General features: G+C 37.9%; 1 protein-coding gene across 1 annotated transcript; it reads right to left on the bottom strand.

Annotated features, from left to right (window-relative positions):
- Positions 1-26,934, bottom strand: LOC121297888 (cytochrome P450 4V2). The gene is made up of 11 exons (XM_041224490.1): positions 26,504-26,934; positions 25,171-25,283; positions 21,711-21,796; positions 20,518-20,708; positions 18,611-18,680; positions 17,825-17,951; positions 11,529-11,720; positions 8,762-8,864; positions 8,201-8,335; positions 6,497-6,676; positions 1-5,099 (listed from the first exon to the last, which is right to left on the bottom strand). The coding sequence occupies exons 1-11, from the start codon at positions 26,694-26,696 to the stop codon at positions 4,927-4,929; spliced, it is 1,563 nt and encodes a 520-aa protein (XP_041080424.1). The 5' UTR covers positions 26,697-26,934; the 3' UTR covers positions 1-4,926.

Genomic DNA, 26,934 nt, shown 5'->3' with positions numbered 1-26,934 from the left:
TTAGAGCTAATAAAAAAGGTATTTTATATTTCAGTTATTTTAGAACATTTATTGTACACACTGTAGCATATATTTTATTGGCATTAGTCATATTACGGCAGCTTCCACTTGGTAAATGTTGAAGTGGATAAAATCTTAATGTCTTTTTTTTTTCCCCCTGTTAAAATTCACTGGTGTGTCAGCTCAATTTCATTTCCAGACTAAAAAGCAGTAAATTACTGCATGTGATTGATAATCACACTAAGTTAATAATAACGTACAGACATAATTTAACTTTATTATTTATTTATTTATTTTTTAACCTTTAGAGCTTGACTGCCAATAAGAGATCTAATTACAGAATTATACTGCCCAGCAAACCAAACATATACTTCATATTATTACCATGTTTCCCCTTCTGTCCAGAAATTAAAACAATCTGAAGGCACTGATAACTCAGGCAATATTCATTTTTCTCACACATAGCAAGTTGACTCTAATTATTTTAAAATACAGCCATGCAGTCCAAACCAAAGTAGCAGGTTAATTTTTCTTATAAACAAAGAGTACTATTCAACATAAAGTAATACATGTGGCTTATATGAACTAATATCCATTACAAACACTATTTTATGAAGACTGTCAGACAAGTTACAAATTTGCCTTTCTTGTATCTCTGTTTCCACCTAATCAGGTTACTTCATAAAAAAAAAAAAAAAAAAGTACGAAAATTGGTACTGTAGGTATACCACTTTTTTTACAAATAGTCCATGAGCACGGCTAGTACTACTTTTGGGGGCAAATTTTGAATGGTGTCAGTTTCTAGGTCTAGTCAAAAGATTTTAAAATATATATGACAGTTTGACGGATGTAGTTTTTTATGCAACATCGAAGATGGCCTGCAATTTTCTGAGTTTATCACATTACCACGTATGTCATGCAAGCATTGCTAAATATATCACATTGTGTCTAACTGTTTTCAATAAATTAGACTTTTCTAGGAAAGGATATATATAGTAGGGACTATGGAATAAACAAAGTGAAACAACAGCCTGGAATTCAATGCAATTGAATGAGGCAGCTATTAGGGACTTCCGCTAGAAAGCAGTGTAGCAGTAGGGAGGCAGGGCTAAATAGGGGGGTAATGCTGGGAGTAATGCTCTACTGCAATAGGCCCAAATGACAGATACAGAGTGCTGCTGGGTGGCTGAGAGACAAAAGGTACTGCCCCTAACATAATCGTTTTTATTGCTTCAGGTTAAAGACTAATTCAAAAGTTATAAAAAACAAAATGTATGTAAACAGTACATAAGTTTTGAGCAGTGGGATAACTACTGTATATGGAGAACAATTATAAATAGAACTGGAACCTACTAAACTGGAATGTAAACAATTAAATTGGACTTAGGGGAAACTACAGGGGAATTATAACTACTGTAATTTACCTATATCTGGGGTATTATTTAATAAAGGGAATTCGCTAGATAGACAGGGAATTGTTCTAATATAAATAATAATAGTTGGACTGCCTATTAAATTCAGATATGTTATGGATGTTAGAAAATGTTCTACTGCAATAGGCCCAAATGGCAATGCAGCCGAGAGGCTGAGAGACAACGGCCCCAAATGTATTTGTTTGATTTTATTTTAAGACAAGTTGATGTGGGGAAGTAAAATGTATCACAACCAACATAAAATGTACCACAACCTGCCCAGATAGATATAAAAATCTATAAAATCTAAAAATCCCAGGAGAGACAGAAAGTTTTCCAAGAATGCTATTCCCCATCCTAAGACAATTTAATATATTGTCACGGAAGTAGCTGGTGATACAAGTAGTTGTGATGTTTCCCACACAGATAGGCAAGAAACTAACCACCCACCAAGTAAAAAACCCAGAATCAATCTCACTTTTGTCTGTGCAGTGACCGATACAAGCCCTGAAAGTTATTTGATTACACCCAAAGACTTTGCATCCAGGGAGACTATCCTAAATGCAGCCAAAATTAGGAACCATACTGGATGTGTCAAAAAGCACCCCTGAAGAACAGGTACCTCTGGTATTTTACCAGACTTTGCAGATGCAGATTCACTCTGAAGCAAGATTTAGTCAATGAAATAAAAACTACAAATCTGAAGATGCTGCTCCTGAAATACACAGCTACAAGAGGGCAAGCAGACAACCGCCCCCAGCTTCTGGGGGGGTATGAGAAGCACTACATGTTTTGTCAAAAAGAAAAGTATAAGAAGGGGTCACAAACTGGAGAACCCACTTTACAATGTTTAGATCTCCACACTGACAGGACAGTCAGACAAATTGCCATGGGAAAGCAAGATGAAAGAATCCTTGGTATGGTTTCTCTGAGATATTGTGACAGCTGAAGCACATTATCACTGCTCATGCTCAGAAACTACACAAGAAGACTGGACAGTAACCCAGCATCTGTGTCAGGGAATTCAGACAATGAATGCAGATGAGGATGCAGGGTGTGATGCAAAGCCTCAAGTTATCAAAATGGTTGATCTTACAGCTAAACTGTTGGACCATATTATGACTGCTGGAATCAAGAAGATACTGGATTCTACCAAAAAGCACATAACAAAAAAACTGAAAATTGAATTCAAGGAAGCACTCCACATATTCCCAGATAAGAAAGGCAAACTTCTTGTCATTCCAGACAAATTCACAGTTTATGATTTGGCAAAGGAAAACCAGAAGCTTGTTGAAGACTTTCTCAGAACACTCTCAGAATGACATGATCATTGATAATGCTGCACGTCAGATTGTTACCCATGGGCTATGGGCTTCACCTATGATAAGACGAATGACTCACGATATTTGCCTGTGTACTATGCAGATATGTCAAAGCTCCCCACTGAACATCCTGAAGTCTATGAACACTTCAAACACGGAGGATTCTCAGTTCAATTAGGGTCAGAAAACGCTTTTGGGAAGATTGCAGTCGATCAAACAACTGAGGAGACTGTGAACAAAGACTTCAAAATACCAGGAGTGATCAGAAAATACAGTCTGAAACCAGGAGCTGTGACCAGATTCTACCTGACTGCAGAACACTGGAGAGTGTGACTCCAAAGTACAAATTTCATGACAATCTGACAAAACAGAAGTTGAAGACATTCTCAGATGACAAAAAAAGAAAATGAAAATGAAAGCAAAGGGCAAGGACCTTATTCTCAAAGAGACAGGAAACTCTTTGGCCAAATGATCCTGACAGCCCAGACCAGGAAAGAGCTACACATAAGGAATGTCTTGGGCCTCTGCCATGATCTCTGTCAACCATGGAAAACCATCAAAGCCGTTCTAGCAGAGAGTTGCAGAAAGAAGCATATGTTGCTAAGGACATTCCTTATCCCTAGCAACAATTATTAATAGCATGGCATTGGTCCATAAAGTAAAGGCAGACCAGAAAACCTTTGGACAGGTTGCATCATCAGTCCTGTTAGCAGCCCTCAGAGAAAGTACCCAAAGTTCAAGAACTGACATTGTATTTGACTAAACCGATGTCAGGACTTAGGAGTCAGTACAAGAACATAATTGTAGGCTAAATGGTTAGCCAGTGGAGAACGTTTTTTAAAAGTACTGACAACAAAGTAGCACTGATACACTTCTCAGTCAACGAATGGATGATGCCAGGGACTCAAAAACTGATTACAGATGACAAAGTATTTTTGTTACAAACATAGATGCTACAGAATTACAAAGGACACCAGTGAAAACGTGCCTCAGTTAGAGTCACACCAAGAAGCAGATACAAGACATGTACTCCATGCTTCTCATGCTGCAAAATCTGGAAGCAGAGCAGCTGTCATTACTTCTGAGGACACTGATGTGTTTCTGTCCTGCCTTGCCTTCAATGATGTAATTAATGCACCTCTCTTTGTGAAATGTGGAACTTGCACTCGCACAAGATTTACAGACACTAGTAAAGTCTGCAGTGCCTGTGGTTCAGGTGTGTGTAAGGGAATACTAGGACTCCGTGCTTTCACAGGCAACGATTCTGTCAGTGCCTTTGTTGGGCGTGGAAAGACTAGTGCTTTGAAAATGCTGGAAACAGACAAATCAGTACAAGATATCTTTCAGTTACTAGGTCAGGGATGGAATCTTTCTACATTCCTGTTCTCCGAATTCGACCAGTTTACCTGGCAGTTGTATGGATCTAATTCTGAAGACATCAATTTAAATGACTTTCGGTGCCAGCTATTCTGCAGTAGGAAGGGTGAGATTGAGTCGTATCAGTTTAAACATGCACAGACAGCTAACTATCAAACAGCGATATGTAAGAGGTGCTTGGAAAAGAGGCCTGAAATTCCAAATCCCATTGGATTTGGGTGGAAGCTTGAGTCTGCAGATGGCCAAGATGACCTTACTATCGACTGGATGGATGGTTCTCCAGCACCTGAAGCAGTTCTGGCCTGCAAATGTGCAAGATCCTGTCAGCTACCATACTGCCTATGCACGAGCAATGGAATGAAGTGCTCAGACATGTGCAAACTCAAGACTTGTGAAAATCAAGAAAATCAGGAAAGTGAGTGATTTTGGTCTCTCACGTGACGATGAACTTGACAGATTAGTTCTAATACAAATGCAAAGCAAAATACAGGGTTAGTAAAAAGTGTTAATTTTGATATAAAAATAGTTATTGTAATTAACTGTCAATTGTTTATCAAAACTGATTTACAATGATTCTCTGTTCGCATAATGAATATTAATTGTGTAGTACTGCTTTTTTATTAGTATGAGGGGGGCGATTATAAGTGATGGATTTTTATATAAAGCTACATGATCAAAGCTGCTATAATACATTTATACCATCCACAGGTATAGGGCTTTCAAAAATGCATTGTTAAAATGTGTCCCTCTGGGTGGTATCAATGAGTCAAAACTTAGGTACCGGGCTCAAGGATTAAAAAGTGGTAACCAAATGATTATATGAGTTTCTGTGTTCTCTTTGTTAGCTGAATCAAGATGCCGCTCTCTGGACGAAGGATAAGCTCCCCGAGGAGGCGCATCTCATCCCGTTTCTGTTTGGCCTCTACTTGGAAATGGCGCAGTATCTTGGAGAGAATAACTTTCTCCTCCATCAGTGCAAAGCGTTGACCTGCAACCAGGCAAAAAGAACACCACAATAATGACTTGTCTTTTTCCTTCAATGCAGTTAATTAACAAGTTAACAGAGCAGTTTTTATGCCTATCCATACTCAATTAGAGAAGCAGACATATGAAACTTAATACTCAACTCAGTCAGCTATCAGAGAGTTCATTCCATTATGTCAACAGAAGATTTGTTTAAACAGTAATCATGATCTAATTTGGTGTAAGGCAACACAAATCTTACATCCAGAGTCCAAGCGTACATTTGAAAATAGTATCAAATTAGAAAAAGATTCCAGTCTGCTTCAGTCGAAAGAAGGGTTTTGATACATGGTATGTAGTTTAGGGGCAAACTGGATTTTTAAAATAGTTTTGAGAAAGTTCTTAGCTCTGAATAAGGGTGAATAAAAAAATACTGAAGAAAAAAAAAAAACTGAGTATTCCCTTGCGGCGGAAATGTCTCTGTTGGTATTTCTGGTGACGTCACGGTCCAAATGATGAAGCACCCCGCGTCCTCCTGGTACTGCCAGAATGACTGTCTACTGACAATGGCGCCATGCACCGTTTACCGCGTACGTGGCAAATAATGCCGTTTATTTTCAATAACACAAAAATAAATAAAATATTTAAACAAAAATAAACACTTGCTCACAGAGCACAGAAAATAAATATCTCAAAACAAAAATAGTTTTGTTTGTGTCATTATTGGGAAATTCTAGGCCGTACCCGTCATCGGAATACCTAGGAAATTCAAAGTCAAAGCAAAATTTTTAAGAGCCTCGTTCGCTCCTCGCTCGATCCACTCTCCTCCATACAGCCACCTAGAGCAGGGAGAGCTGCAGGCTTAAATACCGTGGCTGAGGGGTTTAACTAGTTCGTAATTATTCTATTAACCCTTGGCCACAATCTGCGCAAGTTTATTAATGTTGACTGCCAACTGTTAACAACACACTAGCCGACAGTCACGCATTACCACAAGGTTTTTAATCAGAACTGGCAGAGGACGGGCTGCCAATTTCGTCTCTGCCAGAAAAACAATAACAAAAACAAACGCACGGTGTTCCGCGTTATATATATATACAAAATAAAACCCAATACAATAAGCAAATACAAAATAACACAGGGGTGTAGGGGGAGACCCTGTTCTAAAATAAATACTGAACACTGTACAGGGCTGCTTGCCCTGTTACAGGCCTACTGTTGCCTGATACTATATTTCTAGTAAAAAAAAAAAAAAAAAAAAAACTACTAATATTCTTAACAGCATCAAAAATAAAATATTACTGCAATGGTGCCTCCTTAAGGAAATGAAGAACTAATGTAGAAAGGGACTAGTTCAAAGTGGAAAATTGCAGATGAAAATGTGATCCAGTTTTACCTCATATAGTATTTCACTGTACATACCGATGCAGTTTCTTAGCCCTGCTGAAAATGGAACAAATGCAAAAGGGTGTCTCTTGGAGGAATTCTCTGGGAGGAAGCGCTCTGGTCTGAACTCCTCAGGGTCTGGGAAGTGCCTGGGGTCACGGTGTAGAGCATATGGGATAATGAGAGCATTGGCTCCTTTCGGCACTTTAAAACCATCTGCATAGAAACAGCAAGAGGTTCGTAATTACAAATGTGGAAACAGAGCTAGGTGATTGTAACAAAGATGGCCGGAGTAGGTGGCGTCAGACGAGGAAATAAACAAAAAGAGAGGTGGAGTTTGGTGGAGCTGAGCGAATGGCTTCGCTCAGCATTTAATGAGTGAACAGAACAGACAGAAAATAAACGGTTGTAAGAAACAAAAAACACAGGACATGGCACATTCACCAAAACAAAAGAGACAAACAAAACGGACTATACAAAACGTGGTGAGCAGATATTTACTTATTTACTTTACGTTATTACCATCTCCATTCCCGTTCTCCACTCACCGAACACATAACCCCAAGTGAGTGAAAACATGCTGCTTTTGTGCAGCTGTACCGAGACTCGATTGCTAATCAATCACTCAATTGGAGTCTCGGTACAACTGCACGTGAATTAATAAAGTGCAATTACTTTTTACTTGCACGTGAAGTGCTGTGCAATCCTCGTGCCTAAATACAAATACACATTTCAAACACCTGTGTTACACAGACCCGTTTATATCCCGTGTACCAATGACTATACATCAACATTAAAACACAACACATAACAGAAAATACACACAGGGGCGGTTACTTTGCCACAGTAATGTATTGTTCTAACTCACTAGCCATTTCACATCACATCCAGAGTCCTGGGGCTGAATCTGTCTTAGGTTACAAATAAAATAAGTTTAGGTTTTCAGCTTAGTTCCGTGCCCCAAAGCAGACAACTCTCTGCACTGCACTGTCATATTCTGTAGAGCAAGGATGCTCAATTCCAGAGTCCACTTGGTCTTTGCTTCACCTGTACCCTAAATTAATTATTGAACCAAATAAACCTTCACCAGGAGGACTCTGGACCTTTAGGACTATATTTGCACACCCCTGCCACAGAGTGTACTGCTTTTATCATTCAGTTAACTCCCCATACTATTAAACAAAAGTGATAAGTATAATGTTTTTATTATTATTATTATTATTATTATTATTATTATTATTATTATTATTATTATTATTATTATTATTATTATCCAAGAAAACAATCTTTTGTTGTGCTTTGTAGTTTAAACCTTACATCTACATCTAACTCTGATCTGGGATACAGTTTGTAATTATATTTTAGATAGAACTTCTTTAAACCAAAGTCTGCTCCATTGTTACTACACATCTTGTGACTATCCTAATTGCCTCAATCTTAAAATTGTGCTCTTGCAAAGGAAAGTAATAATATTTGCAAGTTAGCAGTAGCTGCATTTTATAGTGGTAATTCTGTTTCACATATATTTTTCATTCAACTGAATTGAGAGTCAAATTAATTGATAATTACTTGTCCAAAGCAACTAGAGCTGGGGGATCATTAATAATATTTATGCATCCCATCACAAAAATTAAAACGCCCCCCCTGTCTCCCCATAGTGGCTCAACAACCTTAGTGACAGTGTTTTGGCAGGTACTTCAATATTTTTGTATATCTATATATACTTGCACTGTTACTTACTTATGTTACAGTCTTCACAAAAGGTACGCCCAAAAAAAGGAACTGATGGGAACAAGCGGAGAGACTCCTTTATAACACATTCGAGGTATCGCAGCCTCTTCAGATCTTCCATGGATACAGGGTGGTCAGAGGTACCTGAAACAAAACATAAAATATATGAATCCATTTTCCTGAAATTACATTACAAAAACAAATGGAAATTGGAAATGCAGAATTCAGCAAGTACAATTTGGTCTTTAATATTAAACAGACCAGTCTAAAAATCCACACACTAAGTGTCCCTGGTATGCTAAATGTAAATACCCAGATTTAACTTGGGCATATCATGCAATATGTGCTGAAGGAATATTGGTCTAGATTCTCAAACTTTTTACTCCGAATCACTGTTAGCATCAGCAAAGTAAAAACAACAATTATAGTTCTAACACAATTTCAGACTAAAACCAAGTCACTAAATTGATGTCTGAGTTTATTTCTGATTTGGTAACTTTATTGTGTGTTCTTTTTTAAGTAACATGCAACGATAATCTAACTAGCACATTGTGGTACACAGAAACTTACCAAACACTTCGTCAAGTTCTTTTTGAACTTTTCTCTGTTCCTCTGGATGACAGCCTAACAAATGAATTGTCCAATTCATAGCAGCGGCTGTGGTATCGTGTCCCTAACATGAAAAAAAAAAAACACGTACACCTTACAATTAAAAGCCGATTCAATTAGATATTCTAGATATAATATACTAGATATTCACACACAGTTGTCACGCTACAGTGTACTGTCCCATTGTGACCTATTTTGAAGCCAGTCTAAAAGCATAAGGACATTTTCTGAGAAAAATAAGACTTCATTAAAATCAACGCTATAACATTCCCACTCGTGGATCATTTTAATTAGCAGTTTTTAAACTATAAATAGCCTGGCTAAACGGCAGTTGGGAGTTCAGTTCGAAGCAACAGACAAGCAAACCAAGTGCGAGAAGGACAACGGGTCGCGCGAGGGGAAGAGGGAATGGGCTCGCCCAAGGTTCGGCTGCCGGAGCGGTGCTGAAGCAAAACTGAAGCGTCTCGTCTCCCGGAAAAAACAGCAGCAAAAAAGTAAATACATTAGGAAAGATAACCACGTAATAGGCCTAATATTTATTTAGTTATAAAACAAATGTTGAATAAGATGTCTGTATTATAAAGTGCCAGCGCAGCTTTTCTTCAGTTCAGATACTATCAAAAGAGAGAGACAGACACGGAAGTTAGACTGAGAAGTTGTTCATAGTTTAACACCAGTACTGTATTTACTGTAGAAATATTGCACAAATCGCTTGTATAGTGAATTGGGGGACACCGTGTAGTATCGTTATATTCAAGGTGTGTTATTATCAAGAGCTTTATAGCCAGGGTGCACTATATAAATAGGATTATTTAATTTTAATCTGTGCCAACCCTTGTCCGTTTTTTTAACGGAACACAAAAAAGAAACAGTGTCAAAAATACATAGCTGAAAGGACTGTTCTAAAATAAGTAGGCTTCCATTTAGATGTACTGTAGTTGATTTTGTTGGCACAATGCTATATTTTTAACAGAAGTATTTTAATTCAGAACGACATGATTCTGAAAATTACACTTGCCAAAAGAGACGACTGTTGATAAATGGAGTGTAATACAGTACATACTTTTAAATCTGGCAAGTATTGTAGCAATATGTAAAATTCCCCATTAACGGCCCAACAGCAAAATGAAATTAATGTTATCCATGCACAGAACTGCACAAAATATAAAAGGCGATGCAATTTAGCAAAAGATTTAAAAAAAAAAAAACACACAACAGTTTCCAGAATCAAAACAGTATCCAAAGTCAGAATTCAAAATTGCATAAGCTGATAAGTCTCGATAAGGCCCTAATGTCACAGTTCACTTGCAAATGAAAATGCACAAAAGCAGCTAAAGATCACATATCTAAAAAAAAAATACATAAATGAATCACAGTATCTAAAACTGTTTAATGGTTAACTTTACATTACCATAGCTTGTCTCGTTTGCTTTGTTTTTGCTGCATTGTCGTCGTGTGAAACTGGAGGAAGCGCTGTGCAACTGCACAATAAATAAAGGCAGACTGATTTGGCTTGAGAGAAAAAAAACAACACAGGCTGTGACAGATAAACAAGTACATTGAAGAGATGGGCTTCGTATCAGAAAACAGGTAACAGAGTTGGAAATTGTGTGTGACAGGCAAGTGCATTAATTTGTTACATACATATATATAGGGGATTGATTGTATTGTTAATACAAGGGCCAAGGAAGACTTTAGTGTGTCCTGTTGTAACAAATTAAAGGCTAATGGAAAGCAAAAAAGCAGTGTTCATCCTCTGGTATCAACTACAGTTCTCAATAATAGATTGTCAGTCGACTTTATTTAATCACCCCCACCCCCTTACTCTTATCTCTATATCTAACCCATGATGAAAATAAACTGCATTGATATTTTGTTTAGTTCTGTTGCTATAGCATTGTCAGAAAGTATTTAAGTTATTTAAATGAACATTGCAACATTCACTCTCTATACTGTACCTGTTAAAAAATCTTTCTTCACCCGGGTGGCTGTGGGCAGTTGACCAGCTAGGGTAGATGCCGATATGACATAAATGTTTTTATGTTTTAGCTGCTGCAACAAGTGCTTATTCTCAAAACACTGGTCTATATATATATTTTACCTGAGTGTTTAGAAAGTTATGAAAGAATTACATTTGACATCAAAGGATGCGCTCATCTTGAGTAGAAACCAATAAACCAACTAATAAAAATGCAAACCATAATCTGTACTGCTTGTGTGAGGGATTGAATGAAAAGTCAACATAAGGTGAGTGGGTTCCAAAATACATTACAGTACTATAGCATGACTTCAGTAATAACAGGGAGAGGCGGATGAGAAATTCAGTGTTTAAGAACTGCATGAATAAAGAAAACTGATTGCATTTGGTTTTAAATCTCTGTATAGTTCCATACATGGTACCTTAAAATAACCTGCAGATTTTAATATTCTTGTATTTTAACCATCAAACCGTAATCTGCGACTCATCAATCTTTTTCTAAATATTTATTTATTTAACTGTTTTTCACAAAATGTGATCTTTTTTCTTTCAACCTATTTTGATCAATATTGCCGTTTCCTGTTAGGCAGAATATGATTGGCAGAGGCTGATTGTGTGTTCTGGAGCAAAACCAGGCAGGGACTCATTGAAAAATGAGAATGTTTTTGCATGAAAGCAAGAGAGGAGCATATTAATGTACAAAAACTGGAGCAGAGCAAAATCACTAAACGTCAGCCTGTAATAGTTTACCTCAAACATAAAGGTGTCCACTTCCTCCCGGATATCCTCTTGGCTCAGGCCATTGCCGTCTTCATCCGTGGCATTCAGGAGCATGTCAAGAAAAGCTTTCCTTTTCTTTTTGGCAATGTGATCTGTGTCACTATCAGAGCTCAAAGAATTCTTTTCAGGACTGGCCATATTTTGTGCCCTCTCAGCAATAACCTGGGCAAATACATTTTTTAAAAAGTCGTTTTGTATTTATTTTGCTGTTGTCATAATATATATATATATATATATATATATATATATATATATATATATATATATATATATATATATATATATATATATATATACACACACAGTGCCATATATTTGCATTTTTGTATTTTCTGCATTTTTGTACATTTTTCACATTGAATTTCATCTGATCTTTTTGTGGATTATAGTATATAGAGGGTCAGAGAGAAAAAATGACACCAAAGTTTGGTGCTTCTTTCATTTGTTTGGTGTGCAAGGTAATCAAACATGCAATCTTCAGGTGTGAAGTTATTGCCCCCCCTAGTTAACTCAGCCCAATTAAAGGGATAATTAGGGCCAGCTGTTTGAATAGTTTGGTTAACAAATCAGGCCTGATTTGGGCCAGCCCTGCCCAATATAAATCTGACTAACTTTGGCCCTTACCATCAGACTGAAGTTGTCAGCACACAGGTTGTAGAGGCACATCATGCCACGATCAAAAGAAATTCCTGAAGACCTCCGGAAAAAAAAGTTGTTGATGCCCATCAGTCTGGAAAGGGTTACAAAGTCATTTCTACGGCTCTGGGGCTCCACCAAGCCACAGTCAGAGCTATACTGTCCAAATGGAGAAAGTGTGGGACAGTAGTGAATCTTCCCAGGAGTGGCCGTCCTGCCAAAATCTCTCCAAGAGCAAGGCGTAAAATCGACCAGGGAGTCACAAAGAACCCTAGAACAACATCCATGGATCTGTAGGCCTCTCTCGCCTCGGCTAAGGTCAGTGTTCATGACTCCACCATCAGAAAGACACTGGGCAAAAATGAGATTCATGGCAGAGTAGCAAGGCGGAAACCACTGCTCACTAAGAAGAACATGAATGCTTGTCTCAAGTTTGCCATAAAGCACCTGGATGAGCCTCAACAGTTCTGGAACAATGGTCTATGGACAGATGAATCAAAAGTGGAACTTTTTGGCCAACATGGGCCCCGTTATGTCTGGCAAAAACCAAACACTGTATTCCACAGTAAGAACCTCATACCAACGGTCAAGCATGGTGGTGGTAGTGTGATGATTTGAGGATGCTTTGCTGCATCAGCACCTGGACGACTTGCCATCATTGAAGGAACCATGAATTCTGCTCTGTATCAGATAATTCTACAGGAGAATGTCAGGCCATCCGTCCGTGAGCTGAAGCTGAAGCGCAGCTGGGTCATGCAGCAAGACAATGATCCGAAAGACACAAGCACGTCTACATCAGAACGATTGAAGAACAAGAAATTTAAAGACCTAAACCCCACTGAGATGTTGTGGTAGGACCTGAAATGAGCAGTTTATGCTCGAAAACCCACAAATGTCACTCAGTTGAAGCAGATGTGCATGAAGGAGTGGACCACAATTCTTCCACAGCGCTGTGAGAGACTGATCAATAACTAACACCCAGCGACAGTGAGTGGAAGCGACAGCGAGTGGGAGAAGTACAGGCGTGGAAAAGTACAGAGCAGTTTCGAAGCAGAAAGGAGAAATTGCATCTTGAATTGCTTTAATCAGAAAACAGAGGACATTGGGGAAACATAGCAGCATCTCAAAGTCAGACAGACGCGTGTGTTTTTCTGATAACAAACAAGCTGAAACTTGGAGCAGCTGATTCAAATTCAGCGCCGTTTTGAGACACGGGCGAGGGGAGGAGCCAACAGCACAGCAGAACAACGCAGTTAAACGAGGCAGTCTTCCCAGCGACAGCGAGTGGGAGAAGTACAGGCGTGGAAAAGTACAGAGCAGTTTCGAAGCAGTTTGAAAGCAGGTTGACGGCTGCAGAAGAAACTAAACTTAAAAAAAAAAAACCCTCAACATGGTCTTCAAGCCAGTAATCTGTGACACCTGCTTGATGTGGGAAATCCGAGAAAACCCAGCGGAGCTAAACCAAGTGTGCGTAAAGTGCCGCGCGATCCAGGATTTGCATAAACTAGTAAGTATGCTAGAAATGGAGCTGGAAGAAGTGAGACAGCAACAAGATCTTGAGGAACTGGCACACCCACAATTCATGGAAGTCTGCATCACCCCTAACAGACTGAAAGCCACCAGGGAGATAGAAGGTCAGAACAGCTGGGTTCAGGTAGGCAGAAGCAGGGAAAAAAAGAAACTTTTGTCAAACACCACCACCAGAAATCAAAACAACCAACAGATTTGAGTCACTTCAGAATTGTGATGAGCAGAACCAACAACAAGAGAATGAAAGGAACAACATCCTATTGACAGTGGTGACCAGACAGCAAAAAGAAGGGAGGTCATGATTGTTGGGGACTCCATATTGAGAAACACAGCAAGTTCAGTTCGCAGTTTGGACCCCCTTACTACAACAGTGTGCTGCCTTCCGGGAGCCTCGGTCAAGCACATCACTGAAAACGTGGACAGGCTCCTAGAACGAACAGGAGACGACCCGGTAGTAGTCGTCCACATCGGTACAAACAACATTGGAAGAGACAGACCAAAATCCCTGCAAAACAAATTCAGAGAGCTAGGAAGGAAATTAAAAGAGAAAACCAAAACTGTGGTATTTTCTGGTATACTACCCGCACCTTGCAAAGGACCATATGGACAGCTGGAAATAATTAATCAAAACGAATGGCTGAAGACGTGGTGCACACGGGAAGGCTTCACCTATCTTGATCATTGGACCACATTCTACAACGAGGACTATCTGTATAGACGGGATGGACTGCATTTAAATAACAAGGGAACTAGTCTACTCGGAGAAAAGATCCTCGAGCAGGTTCAGAAGCATTTAAACTAGAAAGGAAGGGGGAAGAAATCAACAAAAAAACAGAAGGGAGACCGCAACAAAACAAGAACAACAACTCAGGTAAGACAACCATTAAATGTATTTATCTAAATGCTAGAAGTATCAGAAACAAAATTCTAGAACTTGAAGCTACTGCACTAACAGGTAACTATGATGTGATAGGTGTTACAGAAACTTGGTTATCTGAGAGTGATGGGGACGAATATAATATTTGTGGGTATACACTGTATAGGAAAGACAGGCAGGACAGAAGAGGAGGAGGGGTAGCGCTATACATAAGAAACAGTCTTGAAGCCCAGGTGTTAAACCTGGACAAAGAAAATAAAACCGAATCAATATGGGTCAGAATAACAGACAAAAATTCAAAAGGCATAATAATAGGAGCATGCTATAGACCGCCAGATTCAGACGGTGAGCACAATAATCTGTTATACAATGACATTAGAAATGTGTGTAGCAAAGGAGAAGCCATACTAATGGGGGATTTCAACTTCCCCCAAATAAAATGGGAAAACCCGGTGGGTAGCGCGAAGGATGAAATAGAAATGGTGGAAATGACAAATGACTGCTTCCTAACACAATTTGTCAAGGCACCCACTAGAGGGGAGGCATGCCTTGATTTAGTCTTTTCAAATAACGAAGATAGAATAACTAAAACAGAGGTCAGAGAACCACTGGCAAACTCAGACCACAACATGGTCTCATTTGAAGTGTTTTTTAAATCCCCAAAAGTAAAGACTAAAGCTAAGGTTTACAATTTTAGAAAAGCAAACTATGAAGGCATGAAACAGAGACTAACAGAAGTAGATTGGAGTAAAATAGAGAAAACACCCACAGAAGAAGGATGGTTGTTCTTCAAAAATGTAGTACTAGAGGCGCAAAACAATTACATCCCTAAAGTAGACAAATCTAAATGTAAAACTAAATTACCAAAATGGTTTAATAGATCAATTAAAAAAAAAATATTCAGCGAAAAAAAGGCACTTTACAGAGCATTAAAAAAGGACCAAAAAGAAAGTACGCAGAAAGAGTACACAGAACTGCAAACGCAAGTCAAAAAGGAAGTTAGAAAGGCCAAGAGAGAAATAGAAATGAACATTGCTAAGGGAGCTAAAACCAATTCCAAAATGTTTTTCCAATATTACAACAGCAAGAGAACATTCAAAGAGGAGATTAAATGTTTAAGAGATACAAATGGCAAAATCGTAGATGAAGAAAAAAAAATAGCAAATATGTTAAATGATTACTTTTCACAAGTTTTTACAAAGGAAGATACTGACAACATGCCCCACATGTCATCCAGTTCCTATCCAGTTTTAAATAACTTTAGCATAACTGAGGCAGAAGTGTTAAAGGGACTAGGAGCTCTTAAAATAAACAAATCCCCTGGGCCGGATGAGATCCTCCCAGTAGTACTCAAAGAAATGAAAGAAGTAATTTACAAACCGCTAACCAAGATCATGCAGCAGTCTCTTGACACAGGGGTGGTACCGACAGACTGGAAAATTGCAAACGTAATACCGATCCACAAAAAGGGAAACAAAACTGAACCAGGTAACTACAGACCAGTAAGCCTGACTTCTATTATATGCAAACTTATGGAAACTATAATAAGATCCAAAATGGAAAATTACCTATATGGTAACAGGGTACTGGGAGACAGTCAACATGGTTTTAGGAAAGGGAGATCGTGCCTAACTAACTTGCTTGATTTTTTTGAGGATGCAACATCGATAATGGATAATTGCAAAGCATATGACATGGTTTATTTAGATTTCCAGAAAGCTTTTGACAAAGTCCCGCACAAAAGATTAATTCTCAAACTGAACGCAGTTGGGATTCAAGGAAACACATGTACATGGATTAGGGAGTGGTTAACATGTAGAAAACAGAAAGTACTGATTAGAGGAAAAACCTCAGAATGGAGTGTGGTAACCAGCGGTGTACCACAGGGATCAGTATTAGGTCCTCTGCTATTCCTAATCTACATTAATGATTTAGATTCTGGTATAGTAAGCAAACTTGTTAAATTTGCAGATGACACAAAAGTAGGAGGAGTGGCAAACACTGTTGCAGCAGCAAAGGTCATTCAAAATGATCTAGACAAGATTCAGAACTGGGCAGACACATGGCAAATGACATTTAATAGAGAAAAGTGTAAGGTACTGCACGCAGGAAATAAAAATGTACATTATAAATATCATATGGGAGATATTGAAATTGGAGAAGGAATCTATGAAAAAGACCTAGGAGTTTTTGTTGACTCAGAAATGTCTTCATCTAGACAATGTGGGGAAGCTATAAAAAAGGCTAACAAGATGCTCGGATACATTGTGAAAAGTGTTGAATTTAAATCAAGGGAAGTAATGTTAAAACTGTACAATGCACTAGTAAGACCTCATCTTGAATATTGTGTTCCGTTCTGGTCACCTCGCTATAAAAAAGATATTGCTGCTCTAGAAAGAGTGCAAAGAAGAGCGACCAGAATTATTCCGGGCTTAAAAGGCATGTCATATGCAGACAGGCTAAAATAATTGAATCTGTTCAGTCTTGAACAAAGAAGACTACGTGGCGACCTAATTCAAGCATTCAAAATTCTAAAAGGTATTGACAGTGTCGACCCAAGGGACTTTTTCAGCCTGAAAAAAGAAACAAGGACCAGGGGTCACAAATGGAGTTTAGAAAAAGGGGCATTCAGAACAGAAAATAGGAGACACTTTTTTACACAGAGAATTGTGAGGGTCTGGAATCAACTCCCCAGTAATGTTGTTGAAGCTGACACCCTGGGATCCTTCAAGAAGCTGCTTGATGAGATTTTGGGATCAATAAGCTACTAACAACCAAACGAGCAAGATGGGCCGAATGGCCTCCTCTCGTTTGTAAACTTTCTTATGTTCTTATGTTCTTAACTACGGGAAGCTTTTGGTTGCAGTTATTGCTGCTAAAGGTGCCGTAACCAGTTATTGAGTCTAAGTGGGCGATTACTTTTCACACAGGAGCACTGGGTGTTGCATAACTTTCTTTAATAAATAAATGAAATAAGTATCAACATTTTGTGTTATTTGTTCACTCAGGATCCCTTTTATCTAATATTAGATTTTGGTTGAAGATCTGATAACATTCAGTGTCAAAAATATGCAAAAATGCAGAAAATCAGACTTTTTCACGGTACTGTGTGTATATTTTTTAAATGGCATGAAGTGCTCTTTAAATTTAGACTGATTGAACAGAACGCTAGTATTTTACACCATAATCAGTGATGCAGCCTAATAACTAAATTATTACTTACACTCTCAGTGAAGGAGTGTAGAATTTTCAAGTTTCTGTTATGCTTCCTTCCTTCACCGAAGACATAATATGTAAGATCTGACCAAAACCATGGCATCTTCTGTCTACGATGTATTATATCACTCATCCTGTAAAAAGAATTAAAAACAAGCTGGTTAGTAAAAGCAACACAAGTACATTATACATCGTTGGAGTACAAATGATTACTGTAGTTCACAATATCAACATTTTCTCTACTAGTCACATGGACCTTTTTCCATGTCCTTTTGGTTTGCCCCTACAAATGTACAGCACATCTGCAGCAAATTAACCTTCTTGATAACTCTTCCCCTACAATTTATTTTATTAGAAAAAAAGATTCCTAAATATACATATTTACAATTTTACCTTACAGATTACTTACCATTCTGTTTATTTTTTTATTCTTTAATGAATTGAGTGTTTATTTCTGGTTTGGTAGCTTTATTTTGTGTGGTTTTTCTTTCTGAAAATGATTTGGAGCTTTGAGAATCTAATCATACTGTTTAAGTTTAATGAATCTTTTTTCCTCCCCTCGGGCTGTACAGAGAGGCCCATTACAAACGTCAGGGCTAGAGTTTGCAAGAAAGAGCTCTTTTGGGTGCATTACATTCACAGAAAAATTTGAATGCTTTGTTTTATAAGAATGCTACCAGCTGCTAAATTTAGTTTATAAAAATGCATTTATTTATTTTTATTTCATTGAATTCACATGGGTGGGCCACCCTTTAAAACCGTAGCCATGCCATTGATATTGTATACTACTTACCTGTAAACAGCCTGAACATATTCAGAATCAGAGTTACTCTGAGCATAGATTTTCTTTCCCATTGCAGTTTCTAATGGAAACAATTCACAATATTAGAAACCTATCTCAATTTCATCCAATGACACACATTAAAATGAACAGTGAGTTACCTTTACTGATTTTAATCTATTATTTAGTGGTGTTTGTGAATAGTTAAAATGCATGGTAAAATTAAACTGTAGAAAAGGGGGGAGATTTTTTTTTTTTTTTTTTTTTTTTTTTACAGGATGTTGATGGAAAGGCAATGAAAATACCATGTGTTGTTTTGTTAAACTGTAGAACATTATCAGTCAACAATTAAACAATCTGGTAGAAGCGCAGCCACATGGTGCACAGGTTGAGTCACACAGAGCATGTAAGTGCCCTGGCTGTGTGACGTTAGCCAGTCTTCACTTGGGACTCCAAAGGGATCATTGCATTGGCCTAAGTACTCCCATGGGTTAGGGGGGTAAAACCGGCAGAGACCTTCTCCTCATCGCTCTACAGTGAACCCTGCTGGCCAGGGTCCCAGTCTGCTCAGGGCAGACACCTTCAAGGTGTCCTCCAGAGGTCAGTAGTTCACTGACATCCGCTCTCAAGTTCCTGGGTGAAAAAGAAAGATGGATTGGTCATGGGATCGGAGGACGTTCCACTGAATCTTCAGGTCTCCTGAGCCATGTGGGGAGTTGCTGCGGTGAGGAGAAAAGCGATTGGGTATTCCAAACTGGGAGAATCGGGGGAATTATTTTTCACTGCAGCCTATGTAAGCTTAAGAGCAATGCAAATTACTCAAAAATTACAAATAATGAGCCGCAATCATGACAATGAGGGTCACAATGGCTCAGCCTGTGCATCTGGCTGCTTAGCTGCTACACTTACAGCCCACAGGTGAGGCAAATTAAGAGTACAGAGAGTAGTAGGCACTGTATGAAATTTGTGGAGCACGAAAATCAAACCAAACAAAAAATTGTCAGAGGAAGCACAGCAAAGTACTCTTGGCACATGGAAAAGAAAAACAAAACGTTTTCTAAGAAGGCTGACAGTCCGTATGGCTGAGGTCACTCCGCATGAAATTGAGTTATTTGGAAAAGCCTCAGCCAACATTAGTTATGCTACCAAAGAGGCCATATGGTCCTCTACAGTGGAGAAGGTCAATGCTGTCGGTGTTACCAGGAGGACAGTCAACCAGGTGATGAAAAGGTGGCAGGACCTGCAGCGGCGAACAAAAGCAAAACTTGCAACGCAGCACAGGCAAGCAACAGGAACAGGAGGAGGACCACCATCCACATCACAGCTGACACCAGACAGGCAAGCGGACAGGACAATCCATCCCAAACAAAGGGACCCTGGGTTTGCAGAGTCTTTTCCATCTTACCCTTCTCCTGCAAAGGTTTTCTTGCCTTTTTTCAGAAAGAGCTAAGTATCACCAAATCATGACGTGTACCACAGCAGCCATCCTATGGTCAATGACAAGTCTCTGAAGGTGTGTGGTTTTATACAACTTTTAATTACTCGCTTCTACAATGGTTTGCACCTTGTAAGAGGAGGTGCAAAGTTTTTGGAGGGTCAGCAATTTCTCAAGTACAAAACAAAATCCTTAGTATTCCAGATCCCCACCCAATTCAATGCTCTTTTCTTTATTTTAATGCATTTCAATATAATTTTAATGGATCAATGATGGCAAAGTGCTAATTTGACAGTGGGTTCATAGCGCTGGTGAAAACCATTCTCTACATACGCAGCACTTTTAGTGACAGGTAAAGTTCCACTTTACTGCAGCTAAACACATTTTTGGCAGCAACATGGGTGTTTATCAGTCGCAAATCACTTTGCACGTATCCTTACATCTGCCCCTAAGTATTTATTAAAAATATTGTAAATTTACTTACCACAAATAATATCCAAGGCACAGAGAGTGATGTGACTGAAGCAGTTGAAGGTTTCCTTATCAGCGTGCTTTTCCAGTTTCTTGACCAATATATCTGACTGCTCATTCATAACCTCCAAGAACTCAGTCAAGATTGAAAAATGAAATGTTGGCGTTAACATCTTTCTTCGTGAACGCCATTTTTCAGCAGTGCTAGAACAAAAACAAATCTATATTTTAGCCCTTTGGGGATACTTTCTATCCAATTTAATTTCCTTAAGTATAACTGAAAATATTTTACACATTGAGTAATCGTAACACGTTTTATAGCAGTATGTTTTTTTTTTTAGATTTCGCCACAATTTGCTATACTGTTTTAAATTCTCACTATCTAACTGTAATATAGCTTTAAATCCAGTGAACAAGCCACCTACTGAATTGTAACCTCATTCTAAATCTCGTACATGGAGTCCAATAGAAATGTTGAATTTGCTGCCACTAAGTAGTTGGGGTGGGTTTAAACTATTCAGAATGAATCGATGATATTTAAGACTGGGAAGTAGGATGGAGGGTCATTGCCCAACTGCACGGAAAGGTACTTTGTTTTTGTTTTTTTAAGTCGTTTTTCAGGGGGTTTTTTTAATGGAAAAGCGGTGAAGTCAACGTGAATTGAGTAACCACTTCCAGTGTTTATTGGCGATACACTAATTTCATTTATTTATTTATTTTGTATCGGGGGTGTTTTTAACGTTTATCAGTTAAAAACGAAAATTAGAAGCCCTAAGTATAATATTGGAAAATTACCTTGGCATATCCTAATTCTAAAGATATTTAAAATTGTTAGCTTTCATACGGACTTGGATAATAACACACAATATAACAGAAGATTAATAGTAATTGTGTGCCACAGGTGGACATCGCTTCACAGCAAAAGATCAAAACTTAGCACAGAAAGATAGAGAAAAAGGTAAAAGCTGAGCAAATACTGTCCTTTCCTATAGCACTGACTGGAATTTAGTAGTATACAGTTTTGTTTTTTTAAGATTAATTGTTCAAAAGGAAAGTTAAGCGCTGGAAGGCAAACATTTAATACTGAATTAGTTTATTATTTAGTTTCATTAAAGACACTAGATCTTTTTAATTAATTATAGCATGGCTATCTTTTTGCAAAGAGTCTTACTGCTGAAAGAGTTCTAAAATCTGAGCTTAATGTACCTTGTCAGTAGGCCTGTGCCCAGCCATGGGTGTAAAAACACATATGCATATGATTTTTCGATATGCCTGGAACTGCTCAGCATCACCTAAAAAGAAATTGTGTTTATTGGAAACACCAGCACTATATAATAGAGAACATACTGGTTGTGAAAAAGGCAGTTTCTACAGGGCTGATTAATCAGTTTTGCAAATATAATTCTGTAACAAATAAAAGCTGCATTTACCATTTCCAAGTCAAAACGGGGAGGACAAACTTTGATAGTGTGCTGATAATACAAAATTGATTAGTTTCTGGGTAATTCTAAAGAACAGACTTTGTTTCAGATTTCCCTTAAATTAACACTGATAATCTTCAGAAGTGATACCAATCATATAAAAAACCCACCTTATTTTACTTTCTCATGCAAAAATCAGAAAGATGTGCAGTAAACTTGATAATGTAGGAGTCATTGTGATTCACTCCAAATTCCATTTGTTTTAAGAATGAATAGTTCAGTAACATGATTGCTACGTTGTAAGACGCAGTGTTGTTTATGTTACTGGTAATTATACCAACAATATACAGTGCCGAGAAAAAGTTTGTGAACCCCTTAGAATTTTCATATATTTCAAACCTAAAATGTTATAAGATCTTAATCCAAGTCCTAATAATAGATAATTTTAGCCCATTCCTCCTTACAGAACTGCTTCAACTCTGTGACATTTGAGGGCTCCTTGCATGGACAGCTCGCTTAAGGTCCTGCCACAACATTTTGATGGGGTTTAGGTCCGGACTTTGACTAAGCCATTCTAAAACGCAGAATATCTTCTTCTGCAGCCATTCTTTTGTAGATCTGCTTGTATGTTTAGGATCACTGTCTTGCTGCATGACTCATTTTCGGTTCAACTTCAGCTCACGGACGGATGGCCTGACCTTCTCCTCTAGAATCTTCTGATACAATGCAGTTCATGGTTGTGTCAATGATGGCAAGCCGTCCATGTCCTGAGGCAACAAAGCAGCCCCAAACCATCACACTCCCACCACCATGCTTGATGGTTGGGATAAGGTTCTTCTGTTCGAACACAGTGTTTGGTTTTCGCCAAACATAATGTTTCTCATTGAGGCCAAAAAGTTCTACCTTTGACTCATCTGTCCAGAGAACATTATTCCAGAAGTCTTGAGGAGCATCTATGTGCTCTTTGGCGAACTTCAGATGGGCAGCAATGCTCTTTGTAGAGAGCAGTGGTTTCCTCCTTGCTATCCTTCCATGAACACCATTCTTGTTCAGTCTTTTTCTGATAGTTGAGTGATGAACACTCACATTAGCCAAGGTGAGAGTGGCCTGCAGATCTTTGGATGTTAATCTGGGGTTCTTTGTGACTTCCTTGATGATTTTCCGTTTTTTTCTTGAAGAGATTTAGGATGACTGCTCCTGGGTACAGTGACTGTGGTCTTGAACTTTCTCCATTTGTAGATTGTCTGTGTGATAGTGGATTGGTGGAGCCCCAAATCCTTAGAAATGGTTTTGTAACCCTTTCTAAACTGATGAGCATCAATAACTGTTTTTCTGAGATCCTCAGAGATTTATTTTGATCATGGCATGATGTGTTTCCACACACCTGTATATAAAGATCAGAAACTCACAAAGTTTCTGATCTTTAATAGGGTGGGGCCTCCCAAACTCACCCCTGAAGATCTACCTAATTATTTAAACACCTAATTCTAACTATCCCCTTAATTGAGCTGATAAAATCAGGGGTTCACTTACTTTTTCACATACCCTGAATCTTAATTACTCATTGTTTGTCTAATCCAGTTGTCCTCAAAGTGGTGCCCGCGGGCAAATTCGTGCCCGCGAAGCCAGGCAATTGTGCCCGCGGAAGCTGTTCTTAAATTATGGGTTGTGAACACATTTCTGGTGGGTTGTAACGTGGAAAAATAAAGAAAGCTTTAAACATTTGCCAACAAAAGCACCACAGCAGTCTATTGATGCTATTGCTTGCTTATGCTGTGCTTGTACATACTCTACATTATTTTTTTTTTTTTTTTTTCCTGAAGGGCTTCTGCATTATGATCAACCGAATGAATATCTGCATTGTCTCTGTGGTAGTCCAATCATAAGTTAGCTGGGTGGGACATGTCTGGGTGGGACTGTGTCTGTTTCAGTTACAGGTACTGACAGTAAGTTTAACCAATTGGAGAGTTATAGCTGCCAAGTTTTACGCAGCTGTCCAATCATAAGCAGGCAGAGGCCGTTCATGCATGAAAATTAAAGGCGAGTGAGTAGCCAGTGGGAAAGTGAAAGATCTTACAGCTGTCCAATCATTCGTGATCAGAGGCTGGTGTTAATATGCCGGATAAGCACTGAATTTCGCCGTTACTGAGAAAAATAATACATTTCCTTATGTAGAATTAAATTTTCTCTCTCTATATTTTTTATATTTCACCAGCCAAAGGAAATACCGTAATATATTTAGTTACGAATCCACTTTTTCTGATTAATTGTACTTGAGATGAGCGCTCTTTAAAACAGTAGTGTTGACAAATTTGTCAAATTGAAACAAAGTGAGACACTATCGATCCTCTTATTTTAGTTTATTCATGGTTATCTGTGTAAACATGCTATTTAAAAATATTTGCAATGCTTTTTTAATGTAAATTATTTAACGAATAAGTGCAGCACGTACAACTACTGCCTGAGACTTGGCTTTATCAGAGTAAGCCAAGAATAACTCCTGCTCGCTAAAACTCTTAAATATATACAGTGTGTGTGTGTGTGTATATATATATATATATATATATATATATATATATATATATATATATATATATATAGGATAATATAATTTAAATTTATTAATTAGAAACACACTCACATACTGTGTGTGTCTCGAGAAGGCAAGTGCCCGCAAACAGCCAAATAAGACCAATTTATGCCCGTGCCCAAATTACTATGAGGACCACTGGTTTAATTCATACATTATTTTATTTCAATAGACATGGAATTGATTAATATAAACCCTCTTGGATATTTAAGAAAAGACTGGTTTTGATTCAAGAAGGCTATCATGGTAAAACTATGAATTTTCCATAATTATCATTGGGGTTCACAAACTTTCAACACTGTATTAGAAGTTATAGTTTGATACACTGCATATCATCATTTTTACCAATCCAATTTCCTTATCACTAAATGTTTTACAGATCTGTGCCTGACTAGTTATTCATGAGTTGTTATCTAACAGCACAAAGTGCTCGAGATATAGAGATATATGATGGTTAATGATTACACAAATTAGTATACATTCACCTTGCATACTTTCCAAACAATGTATTATTATTATTATTATTATTATTATTATTATTATTATTATTATTATTATTATTACTACTACTACTACATTAATTTACAGTTTGCATTAATTAGGCACAATCAGGCATCTTAATTCAAAAATGGAAAAATGAATATTCCTTACTTACCTCAACGTTTTCTGCATGATACAGCAACACAAATGGCAATGTGCCCAACCATATCTTCAATAGTGGTAAACCCCTGTGTTCAGCAGTTATCTCTGCCATTTGACTAAAGAAATCTTAAATATAAAACATACAGTTGTTAAATAGCTGTATTCTGAAAGAACTTTCAACCAAAGAAAAGGTTGCAATGACTGTATCACCTTCAGAGGTTTATTTACTATACACAGTACCACAGTGGTAATAATCTCTACACTCAAAAATAAAATAAAGAATGCTGTTTAATGAAAGAAAATGGTTTGTGTTTAAAGTGACTGTACCCAACAAAATAATGTCTTACCTGCTGTGCATGTCCATGTATTATATGTGACAAATGTGCAGTTTCGAAAGGAACACACATTAGAGGAACCATATATTTTTATTTTAAAATATGATATCTGGTTCTGCAGTTTTCAAACCATGCTTCAGTTAGCGTTGCTCTTGCTTGGTCATTCCACCTGGAGCAGATTTCCCTACTGACTCGCAAGCTTTAAGCAAGTAACACGCTTTGGCTAGAAGTTTGTTTGCAATCAGCACGTTAATTAAATAATTTTTCTCAAAATATATACCTGCCGACAAAACCTTAAAAGAATTACTCATGGAATTAAGAGTATCAACACATCTCTACCAGATAACATGTTTTAAATTGAAAATACAAGTTTAACTGCACCTTTGAGACCTAGCTACTTTTTTTTTCTCTCTCCCAAGGCCACCAGAATAATTGATCTATGTTTTAACAAAGTACTAAGACAGAAACAGGAAGGAACTGAGTGTGTAAAATAATTACAAACTAATTAGTTTACACACACTTCTATGCTTGTAAAGCAGCTTGCTCCAATTCCATTTGAAATAAATATGTTGATTTTTTTCCAATTTTTCCAATGTCCAATTTTTATATTTCCCTTATCTTCTCCACCAGGTTTATAACAAAAAGCATTGCCCAGAATTTGATAAGTAGGGATAGGTACAGCACAGGCATGTGTTGCCAGGGTTAACAATTCGACTGACATCTGTCTTCCAATACTTTTATTCCTTATTGTTTCTTTTGGGGTTTGTATGTATATAATTAAGCAATAAAATGCAATATAAAACTATTTGGCATCTACATGTGGCACACTTAGTTTTACTTATGTACAGGTATTTGCTGGTCCAGATGACAGCGAATCGGAATGTAAACAACATTCAAAATAAAAAGCAACGTGCGTTTTGCATGCATGGTTAATTCTACTATAGCTTAAATACCCATATTACTTATCAATAAATTATCCTGCATTATTCCTATCCTTAATGTTTCCCTTACCTCCTCCATCTGTTTTAAAATGAAGAGCATTGCCGAAAATTGGATAGGTAGGGCTAAGTCCGGGTATGGGTTTCATTTGAATCCATTTGTGCACGTAGGATCTCAGCAACTGGAAAGTGACAATTGTTATCGCGGCGATGAAAATGGCAAGTCCCGTTGAGCCGATCAACAACATCCCAATCTCTACAGACATCTTCGTAAGGGGTGAGATTTCAGTGTGTTTTTTATTCTTCTGCGCTGTATTTTTTTCTTGTTTTCCTTGTTTGATATAAAGGAAAAAGTAACGATGGATGAAACGGAAGAGGACATTCGTGGGAAACTGTTGTGTTTGTGAAAGAACGTACCCTCTAATCACATATGTAATCAAACTGTTCCAATAAGAGACGAGTGTAACCGCAATTCGTTTGACAACACAGGCAGTGAGCAAACCG

This window comes from Polyodon spathula, chromosome 2 (genome assembly GCF_017654505.1).
Source record: "Polyodon spathula isolate WHYD16114869_AA chromosome 2, ASM1765450v1, whole genome shotgun sequence".
NCBI classification, from domain to species: Eukaryota; Metazoa; Chordata; class Actinopteri; order Acipenseriformes; family Polyodontidae; genus Polyodon; species Polyodon spathula.
This window is presented reverse-complemented; position numbering and strand designations above follow the sequence as displayed.

What these genes read in the sequence shown, in the direction of transcription:
- LOC121297888 (XM_041224490.1), bottom strand. Translation starts at nt 26,696, where the DNA reads ATGTCTGTAGAGATTGGGATGTTGTTGATCGGCTCAACGGGACTTGCC. An exon ending in TATGTTCAGGCTGTTTACAG is followed by an intron (nt 17,952 to 18,610) that starts GTAAGTAGTATA and finishes TTCTTTTTACAG; the next exon opens with GATGAGTGATATAATACATC. An exon ending in TACACTCCTTCACTGAGAGT is followed by an intron (nt 11,721 to 17,824) that starts GTAAGTAATAAT and finishes GTATTTGCCCAG; the next exon opens with GTTATTGCTGAGAGGGCACA.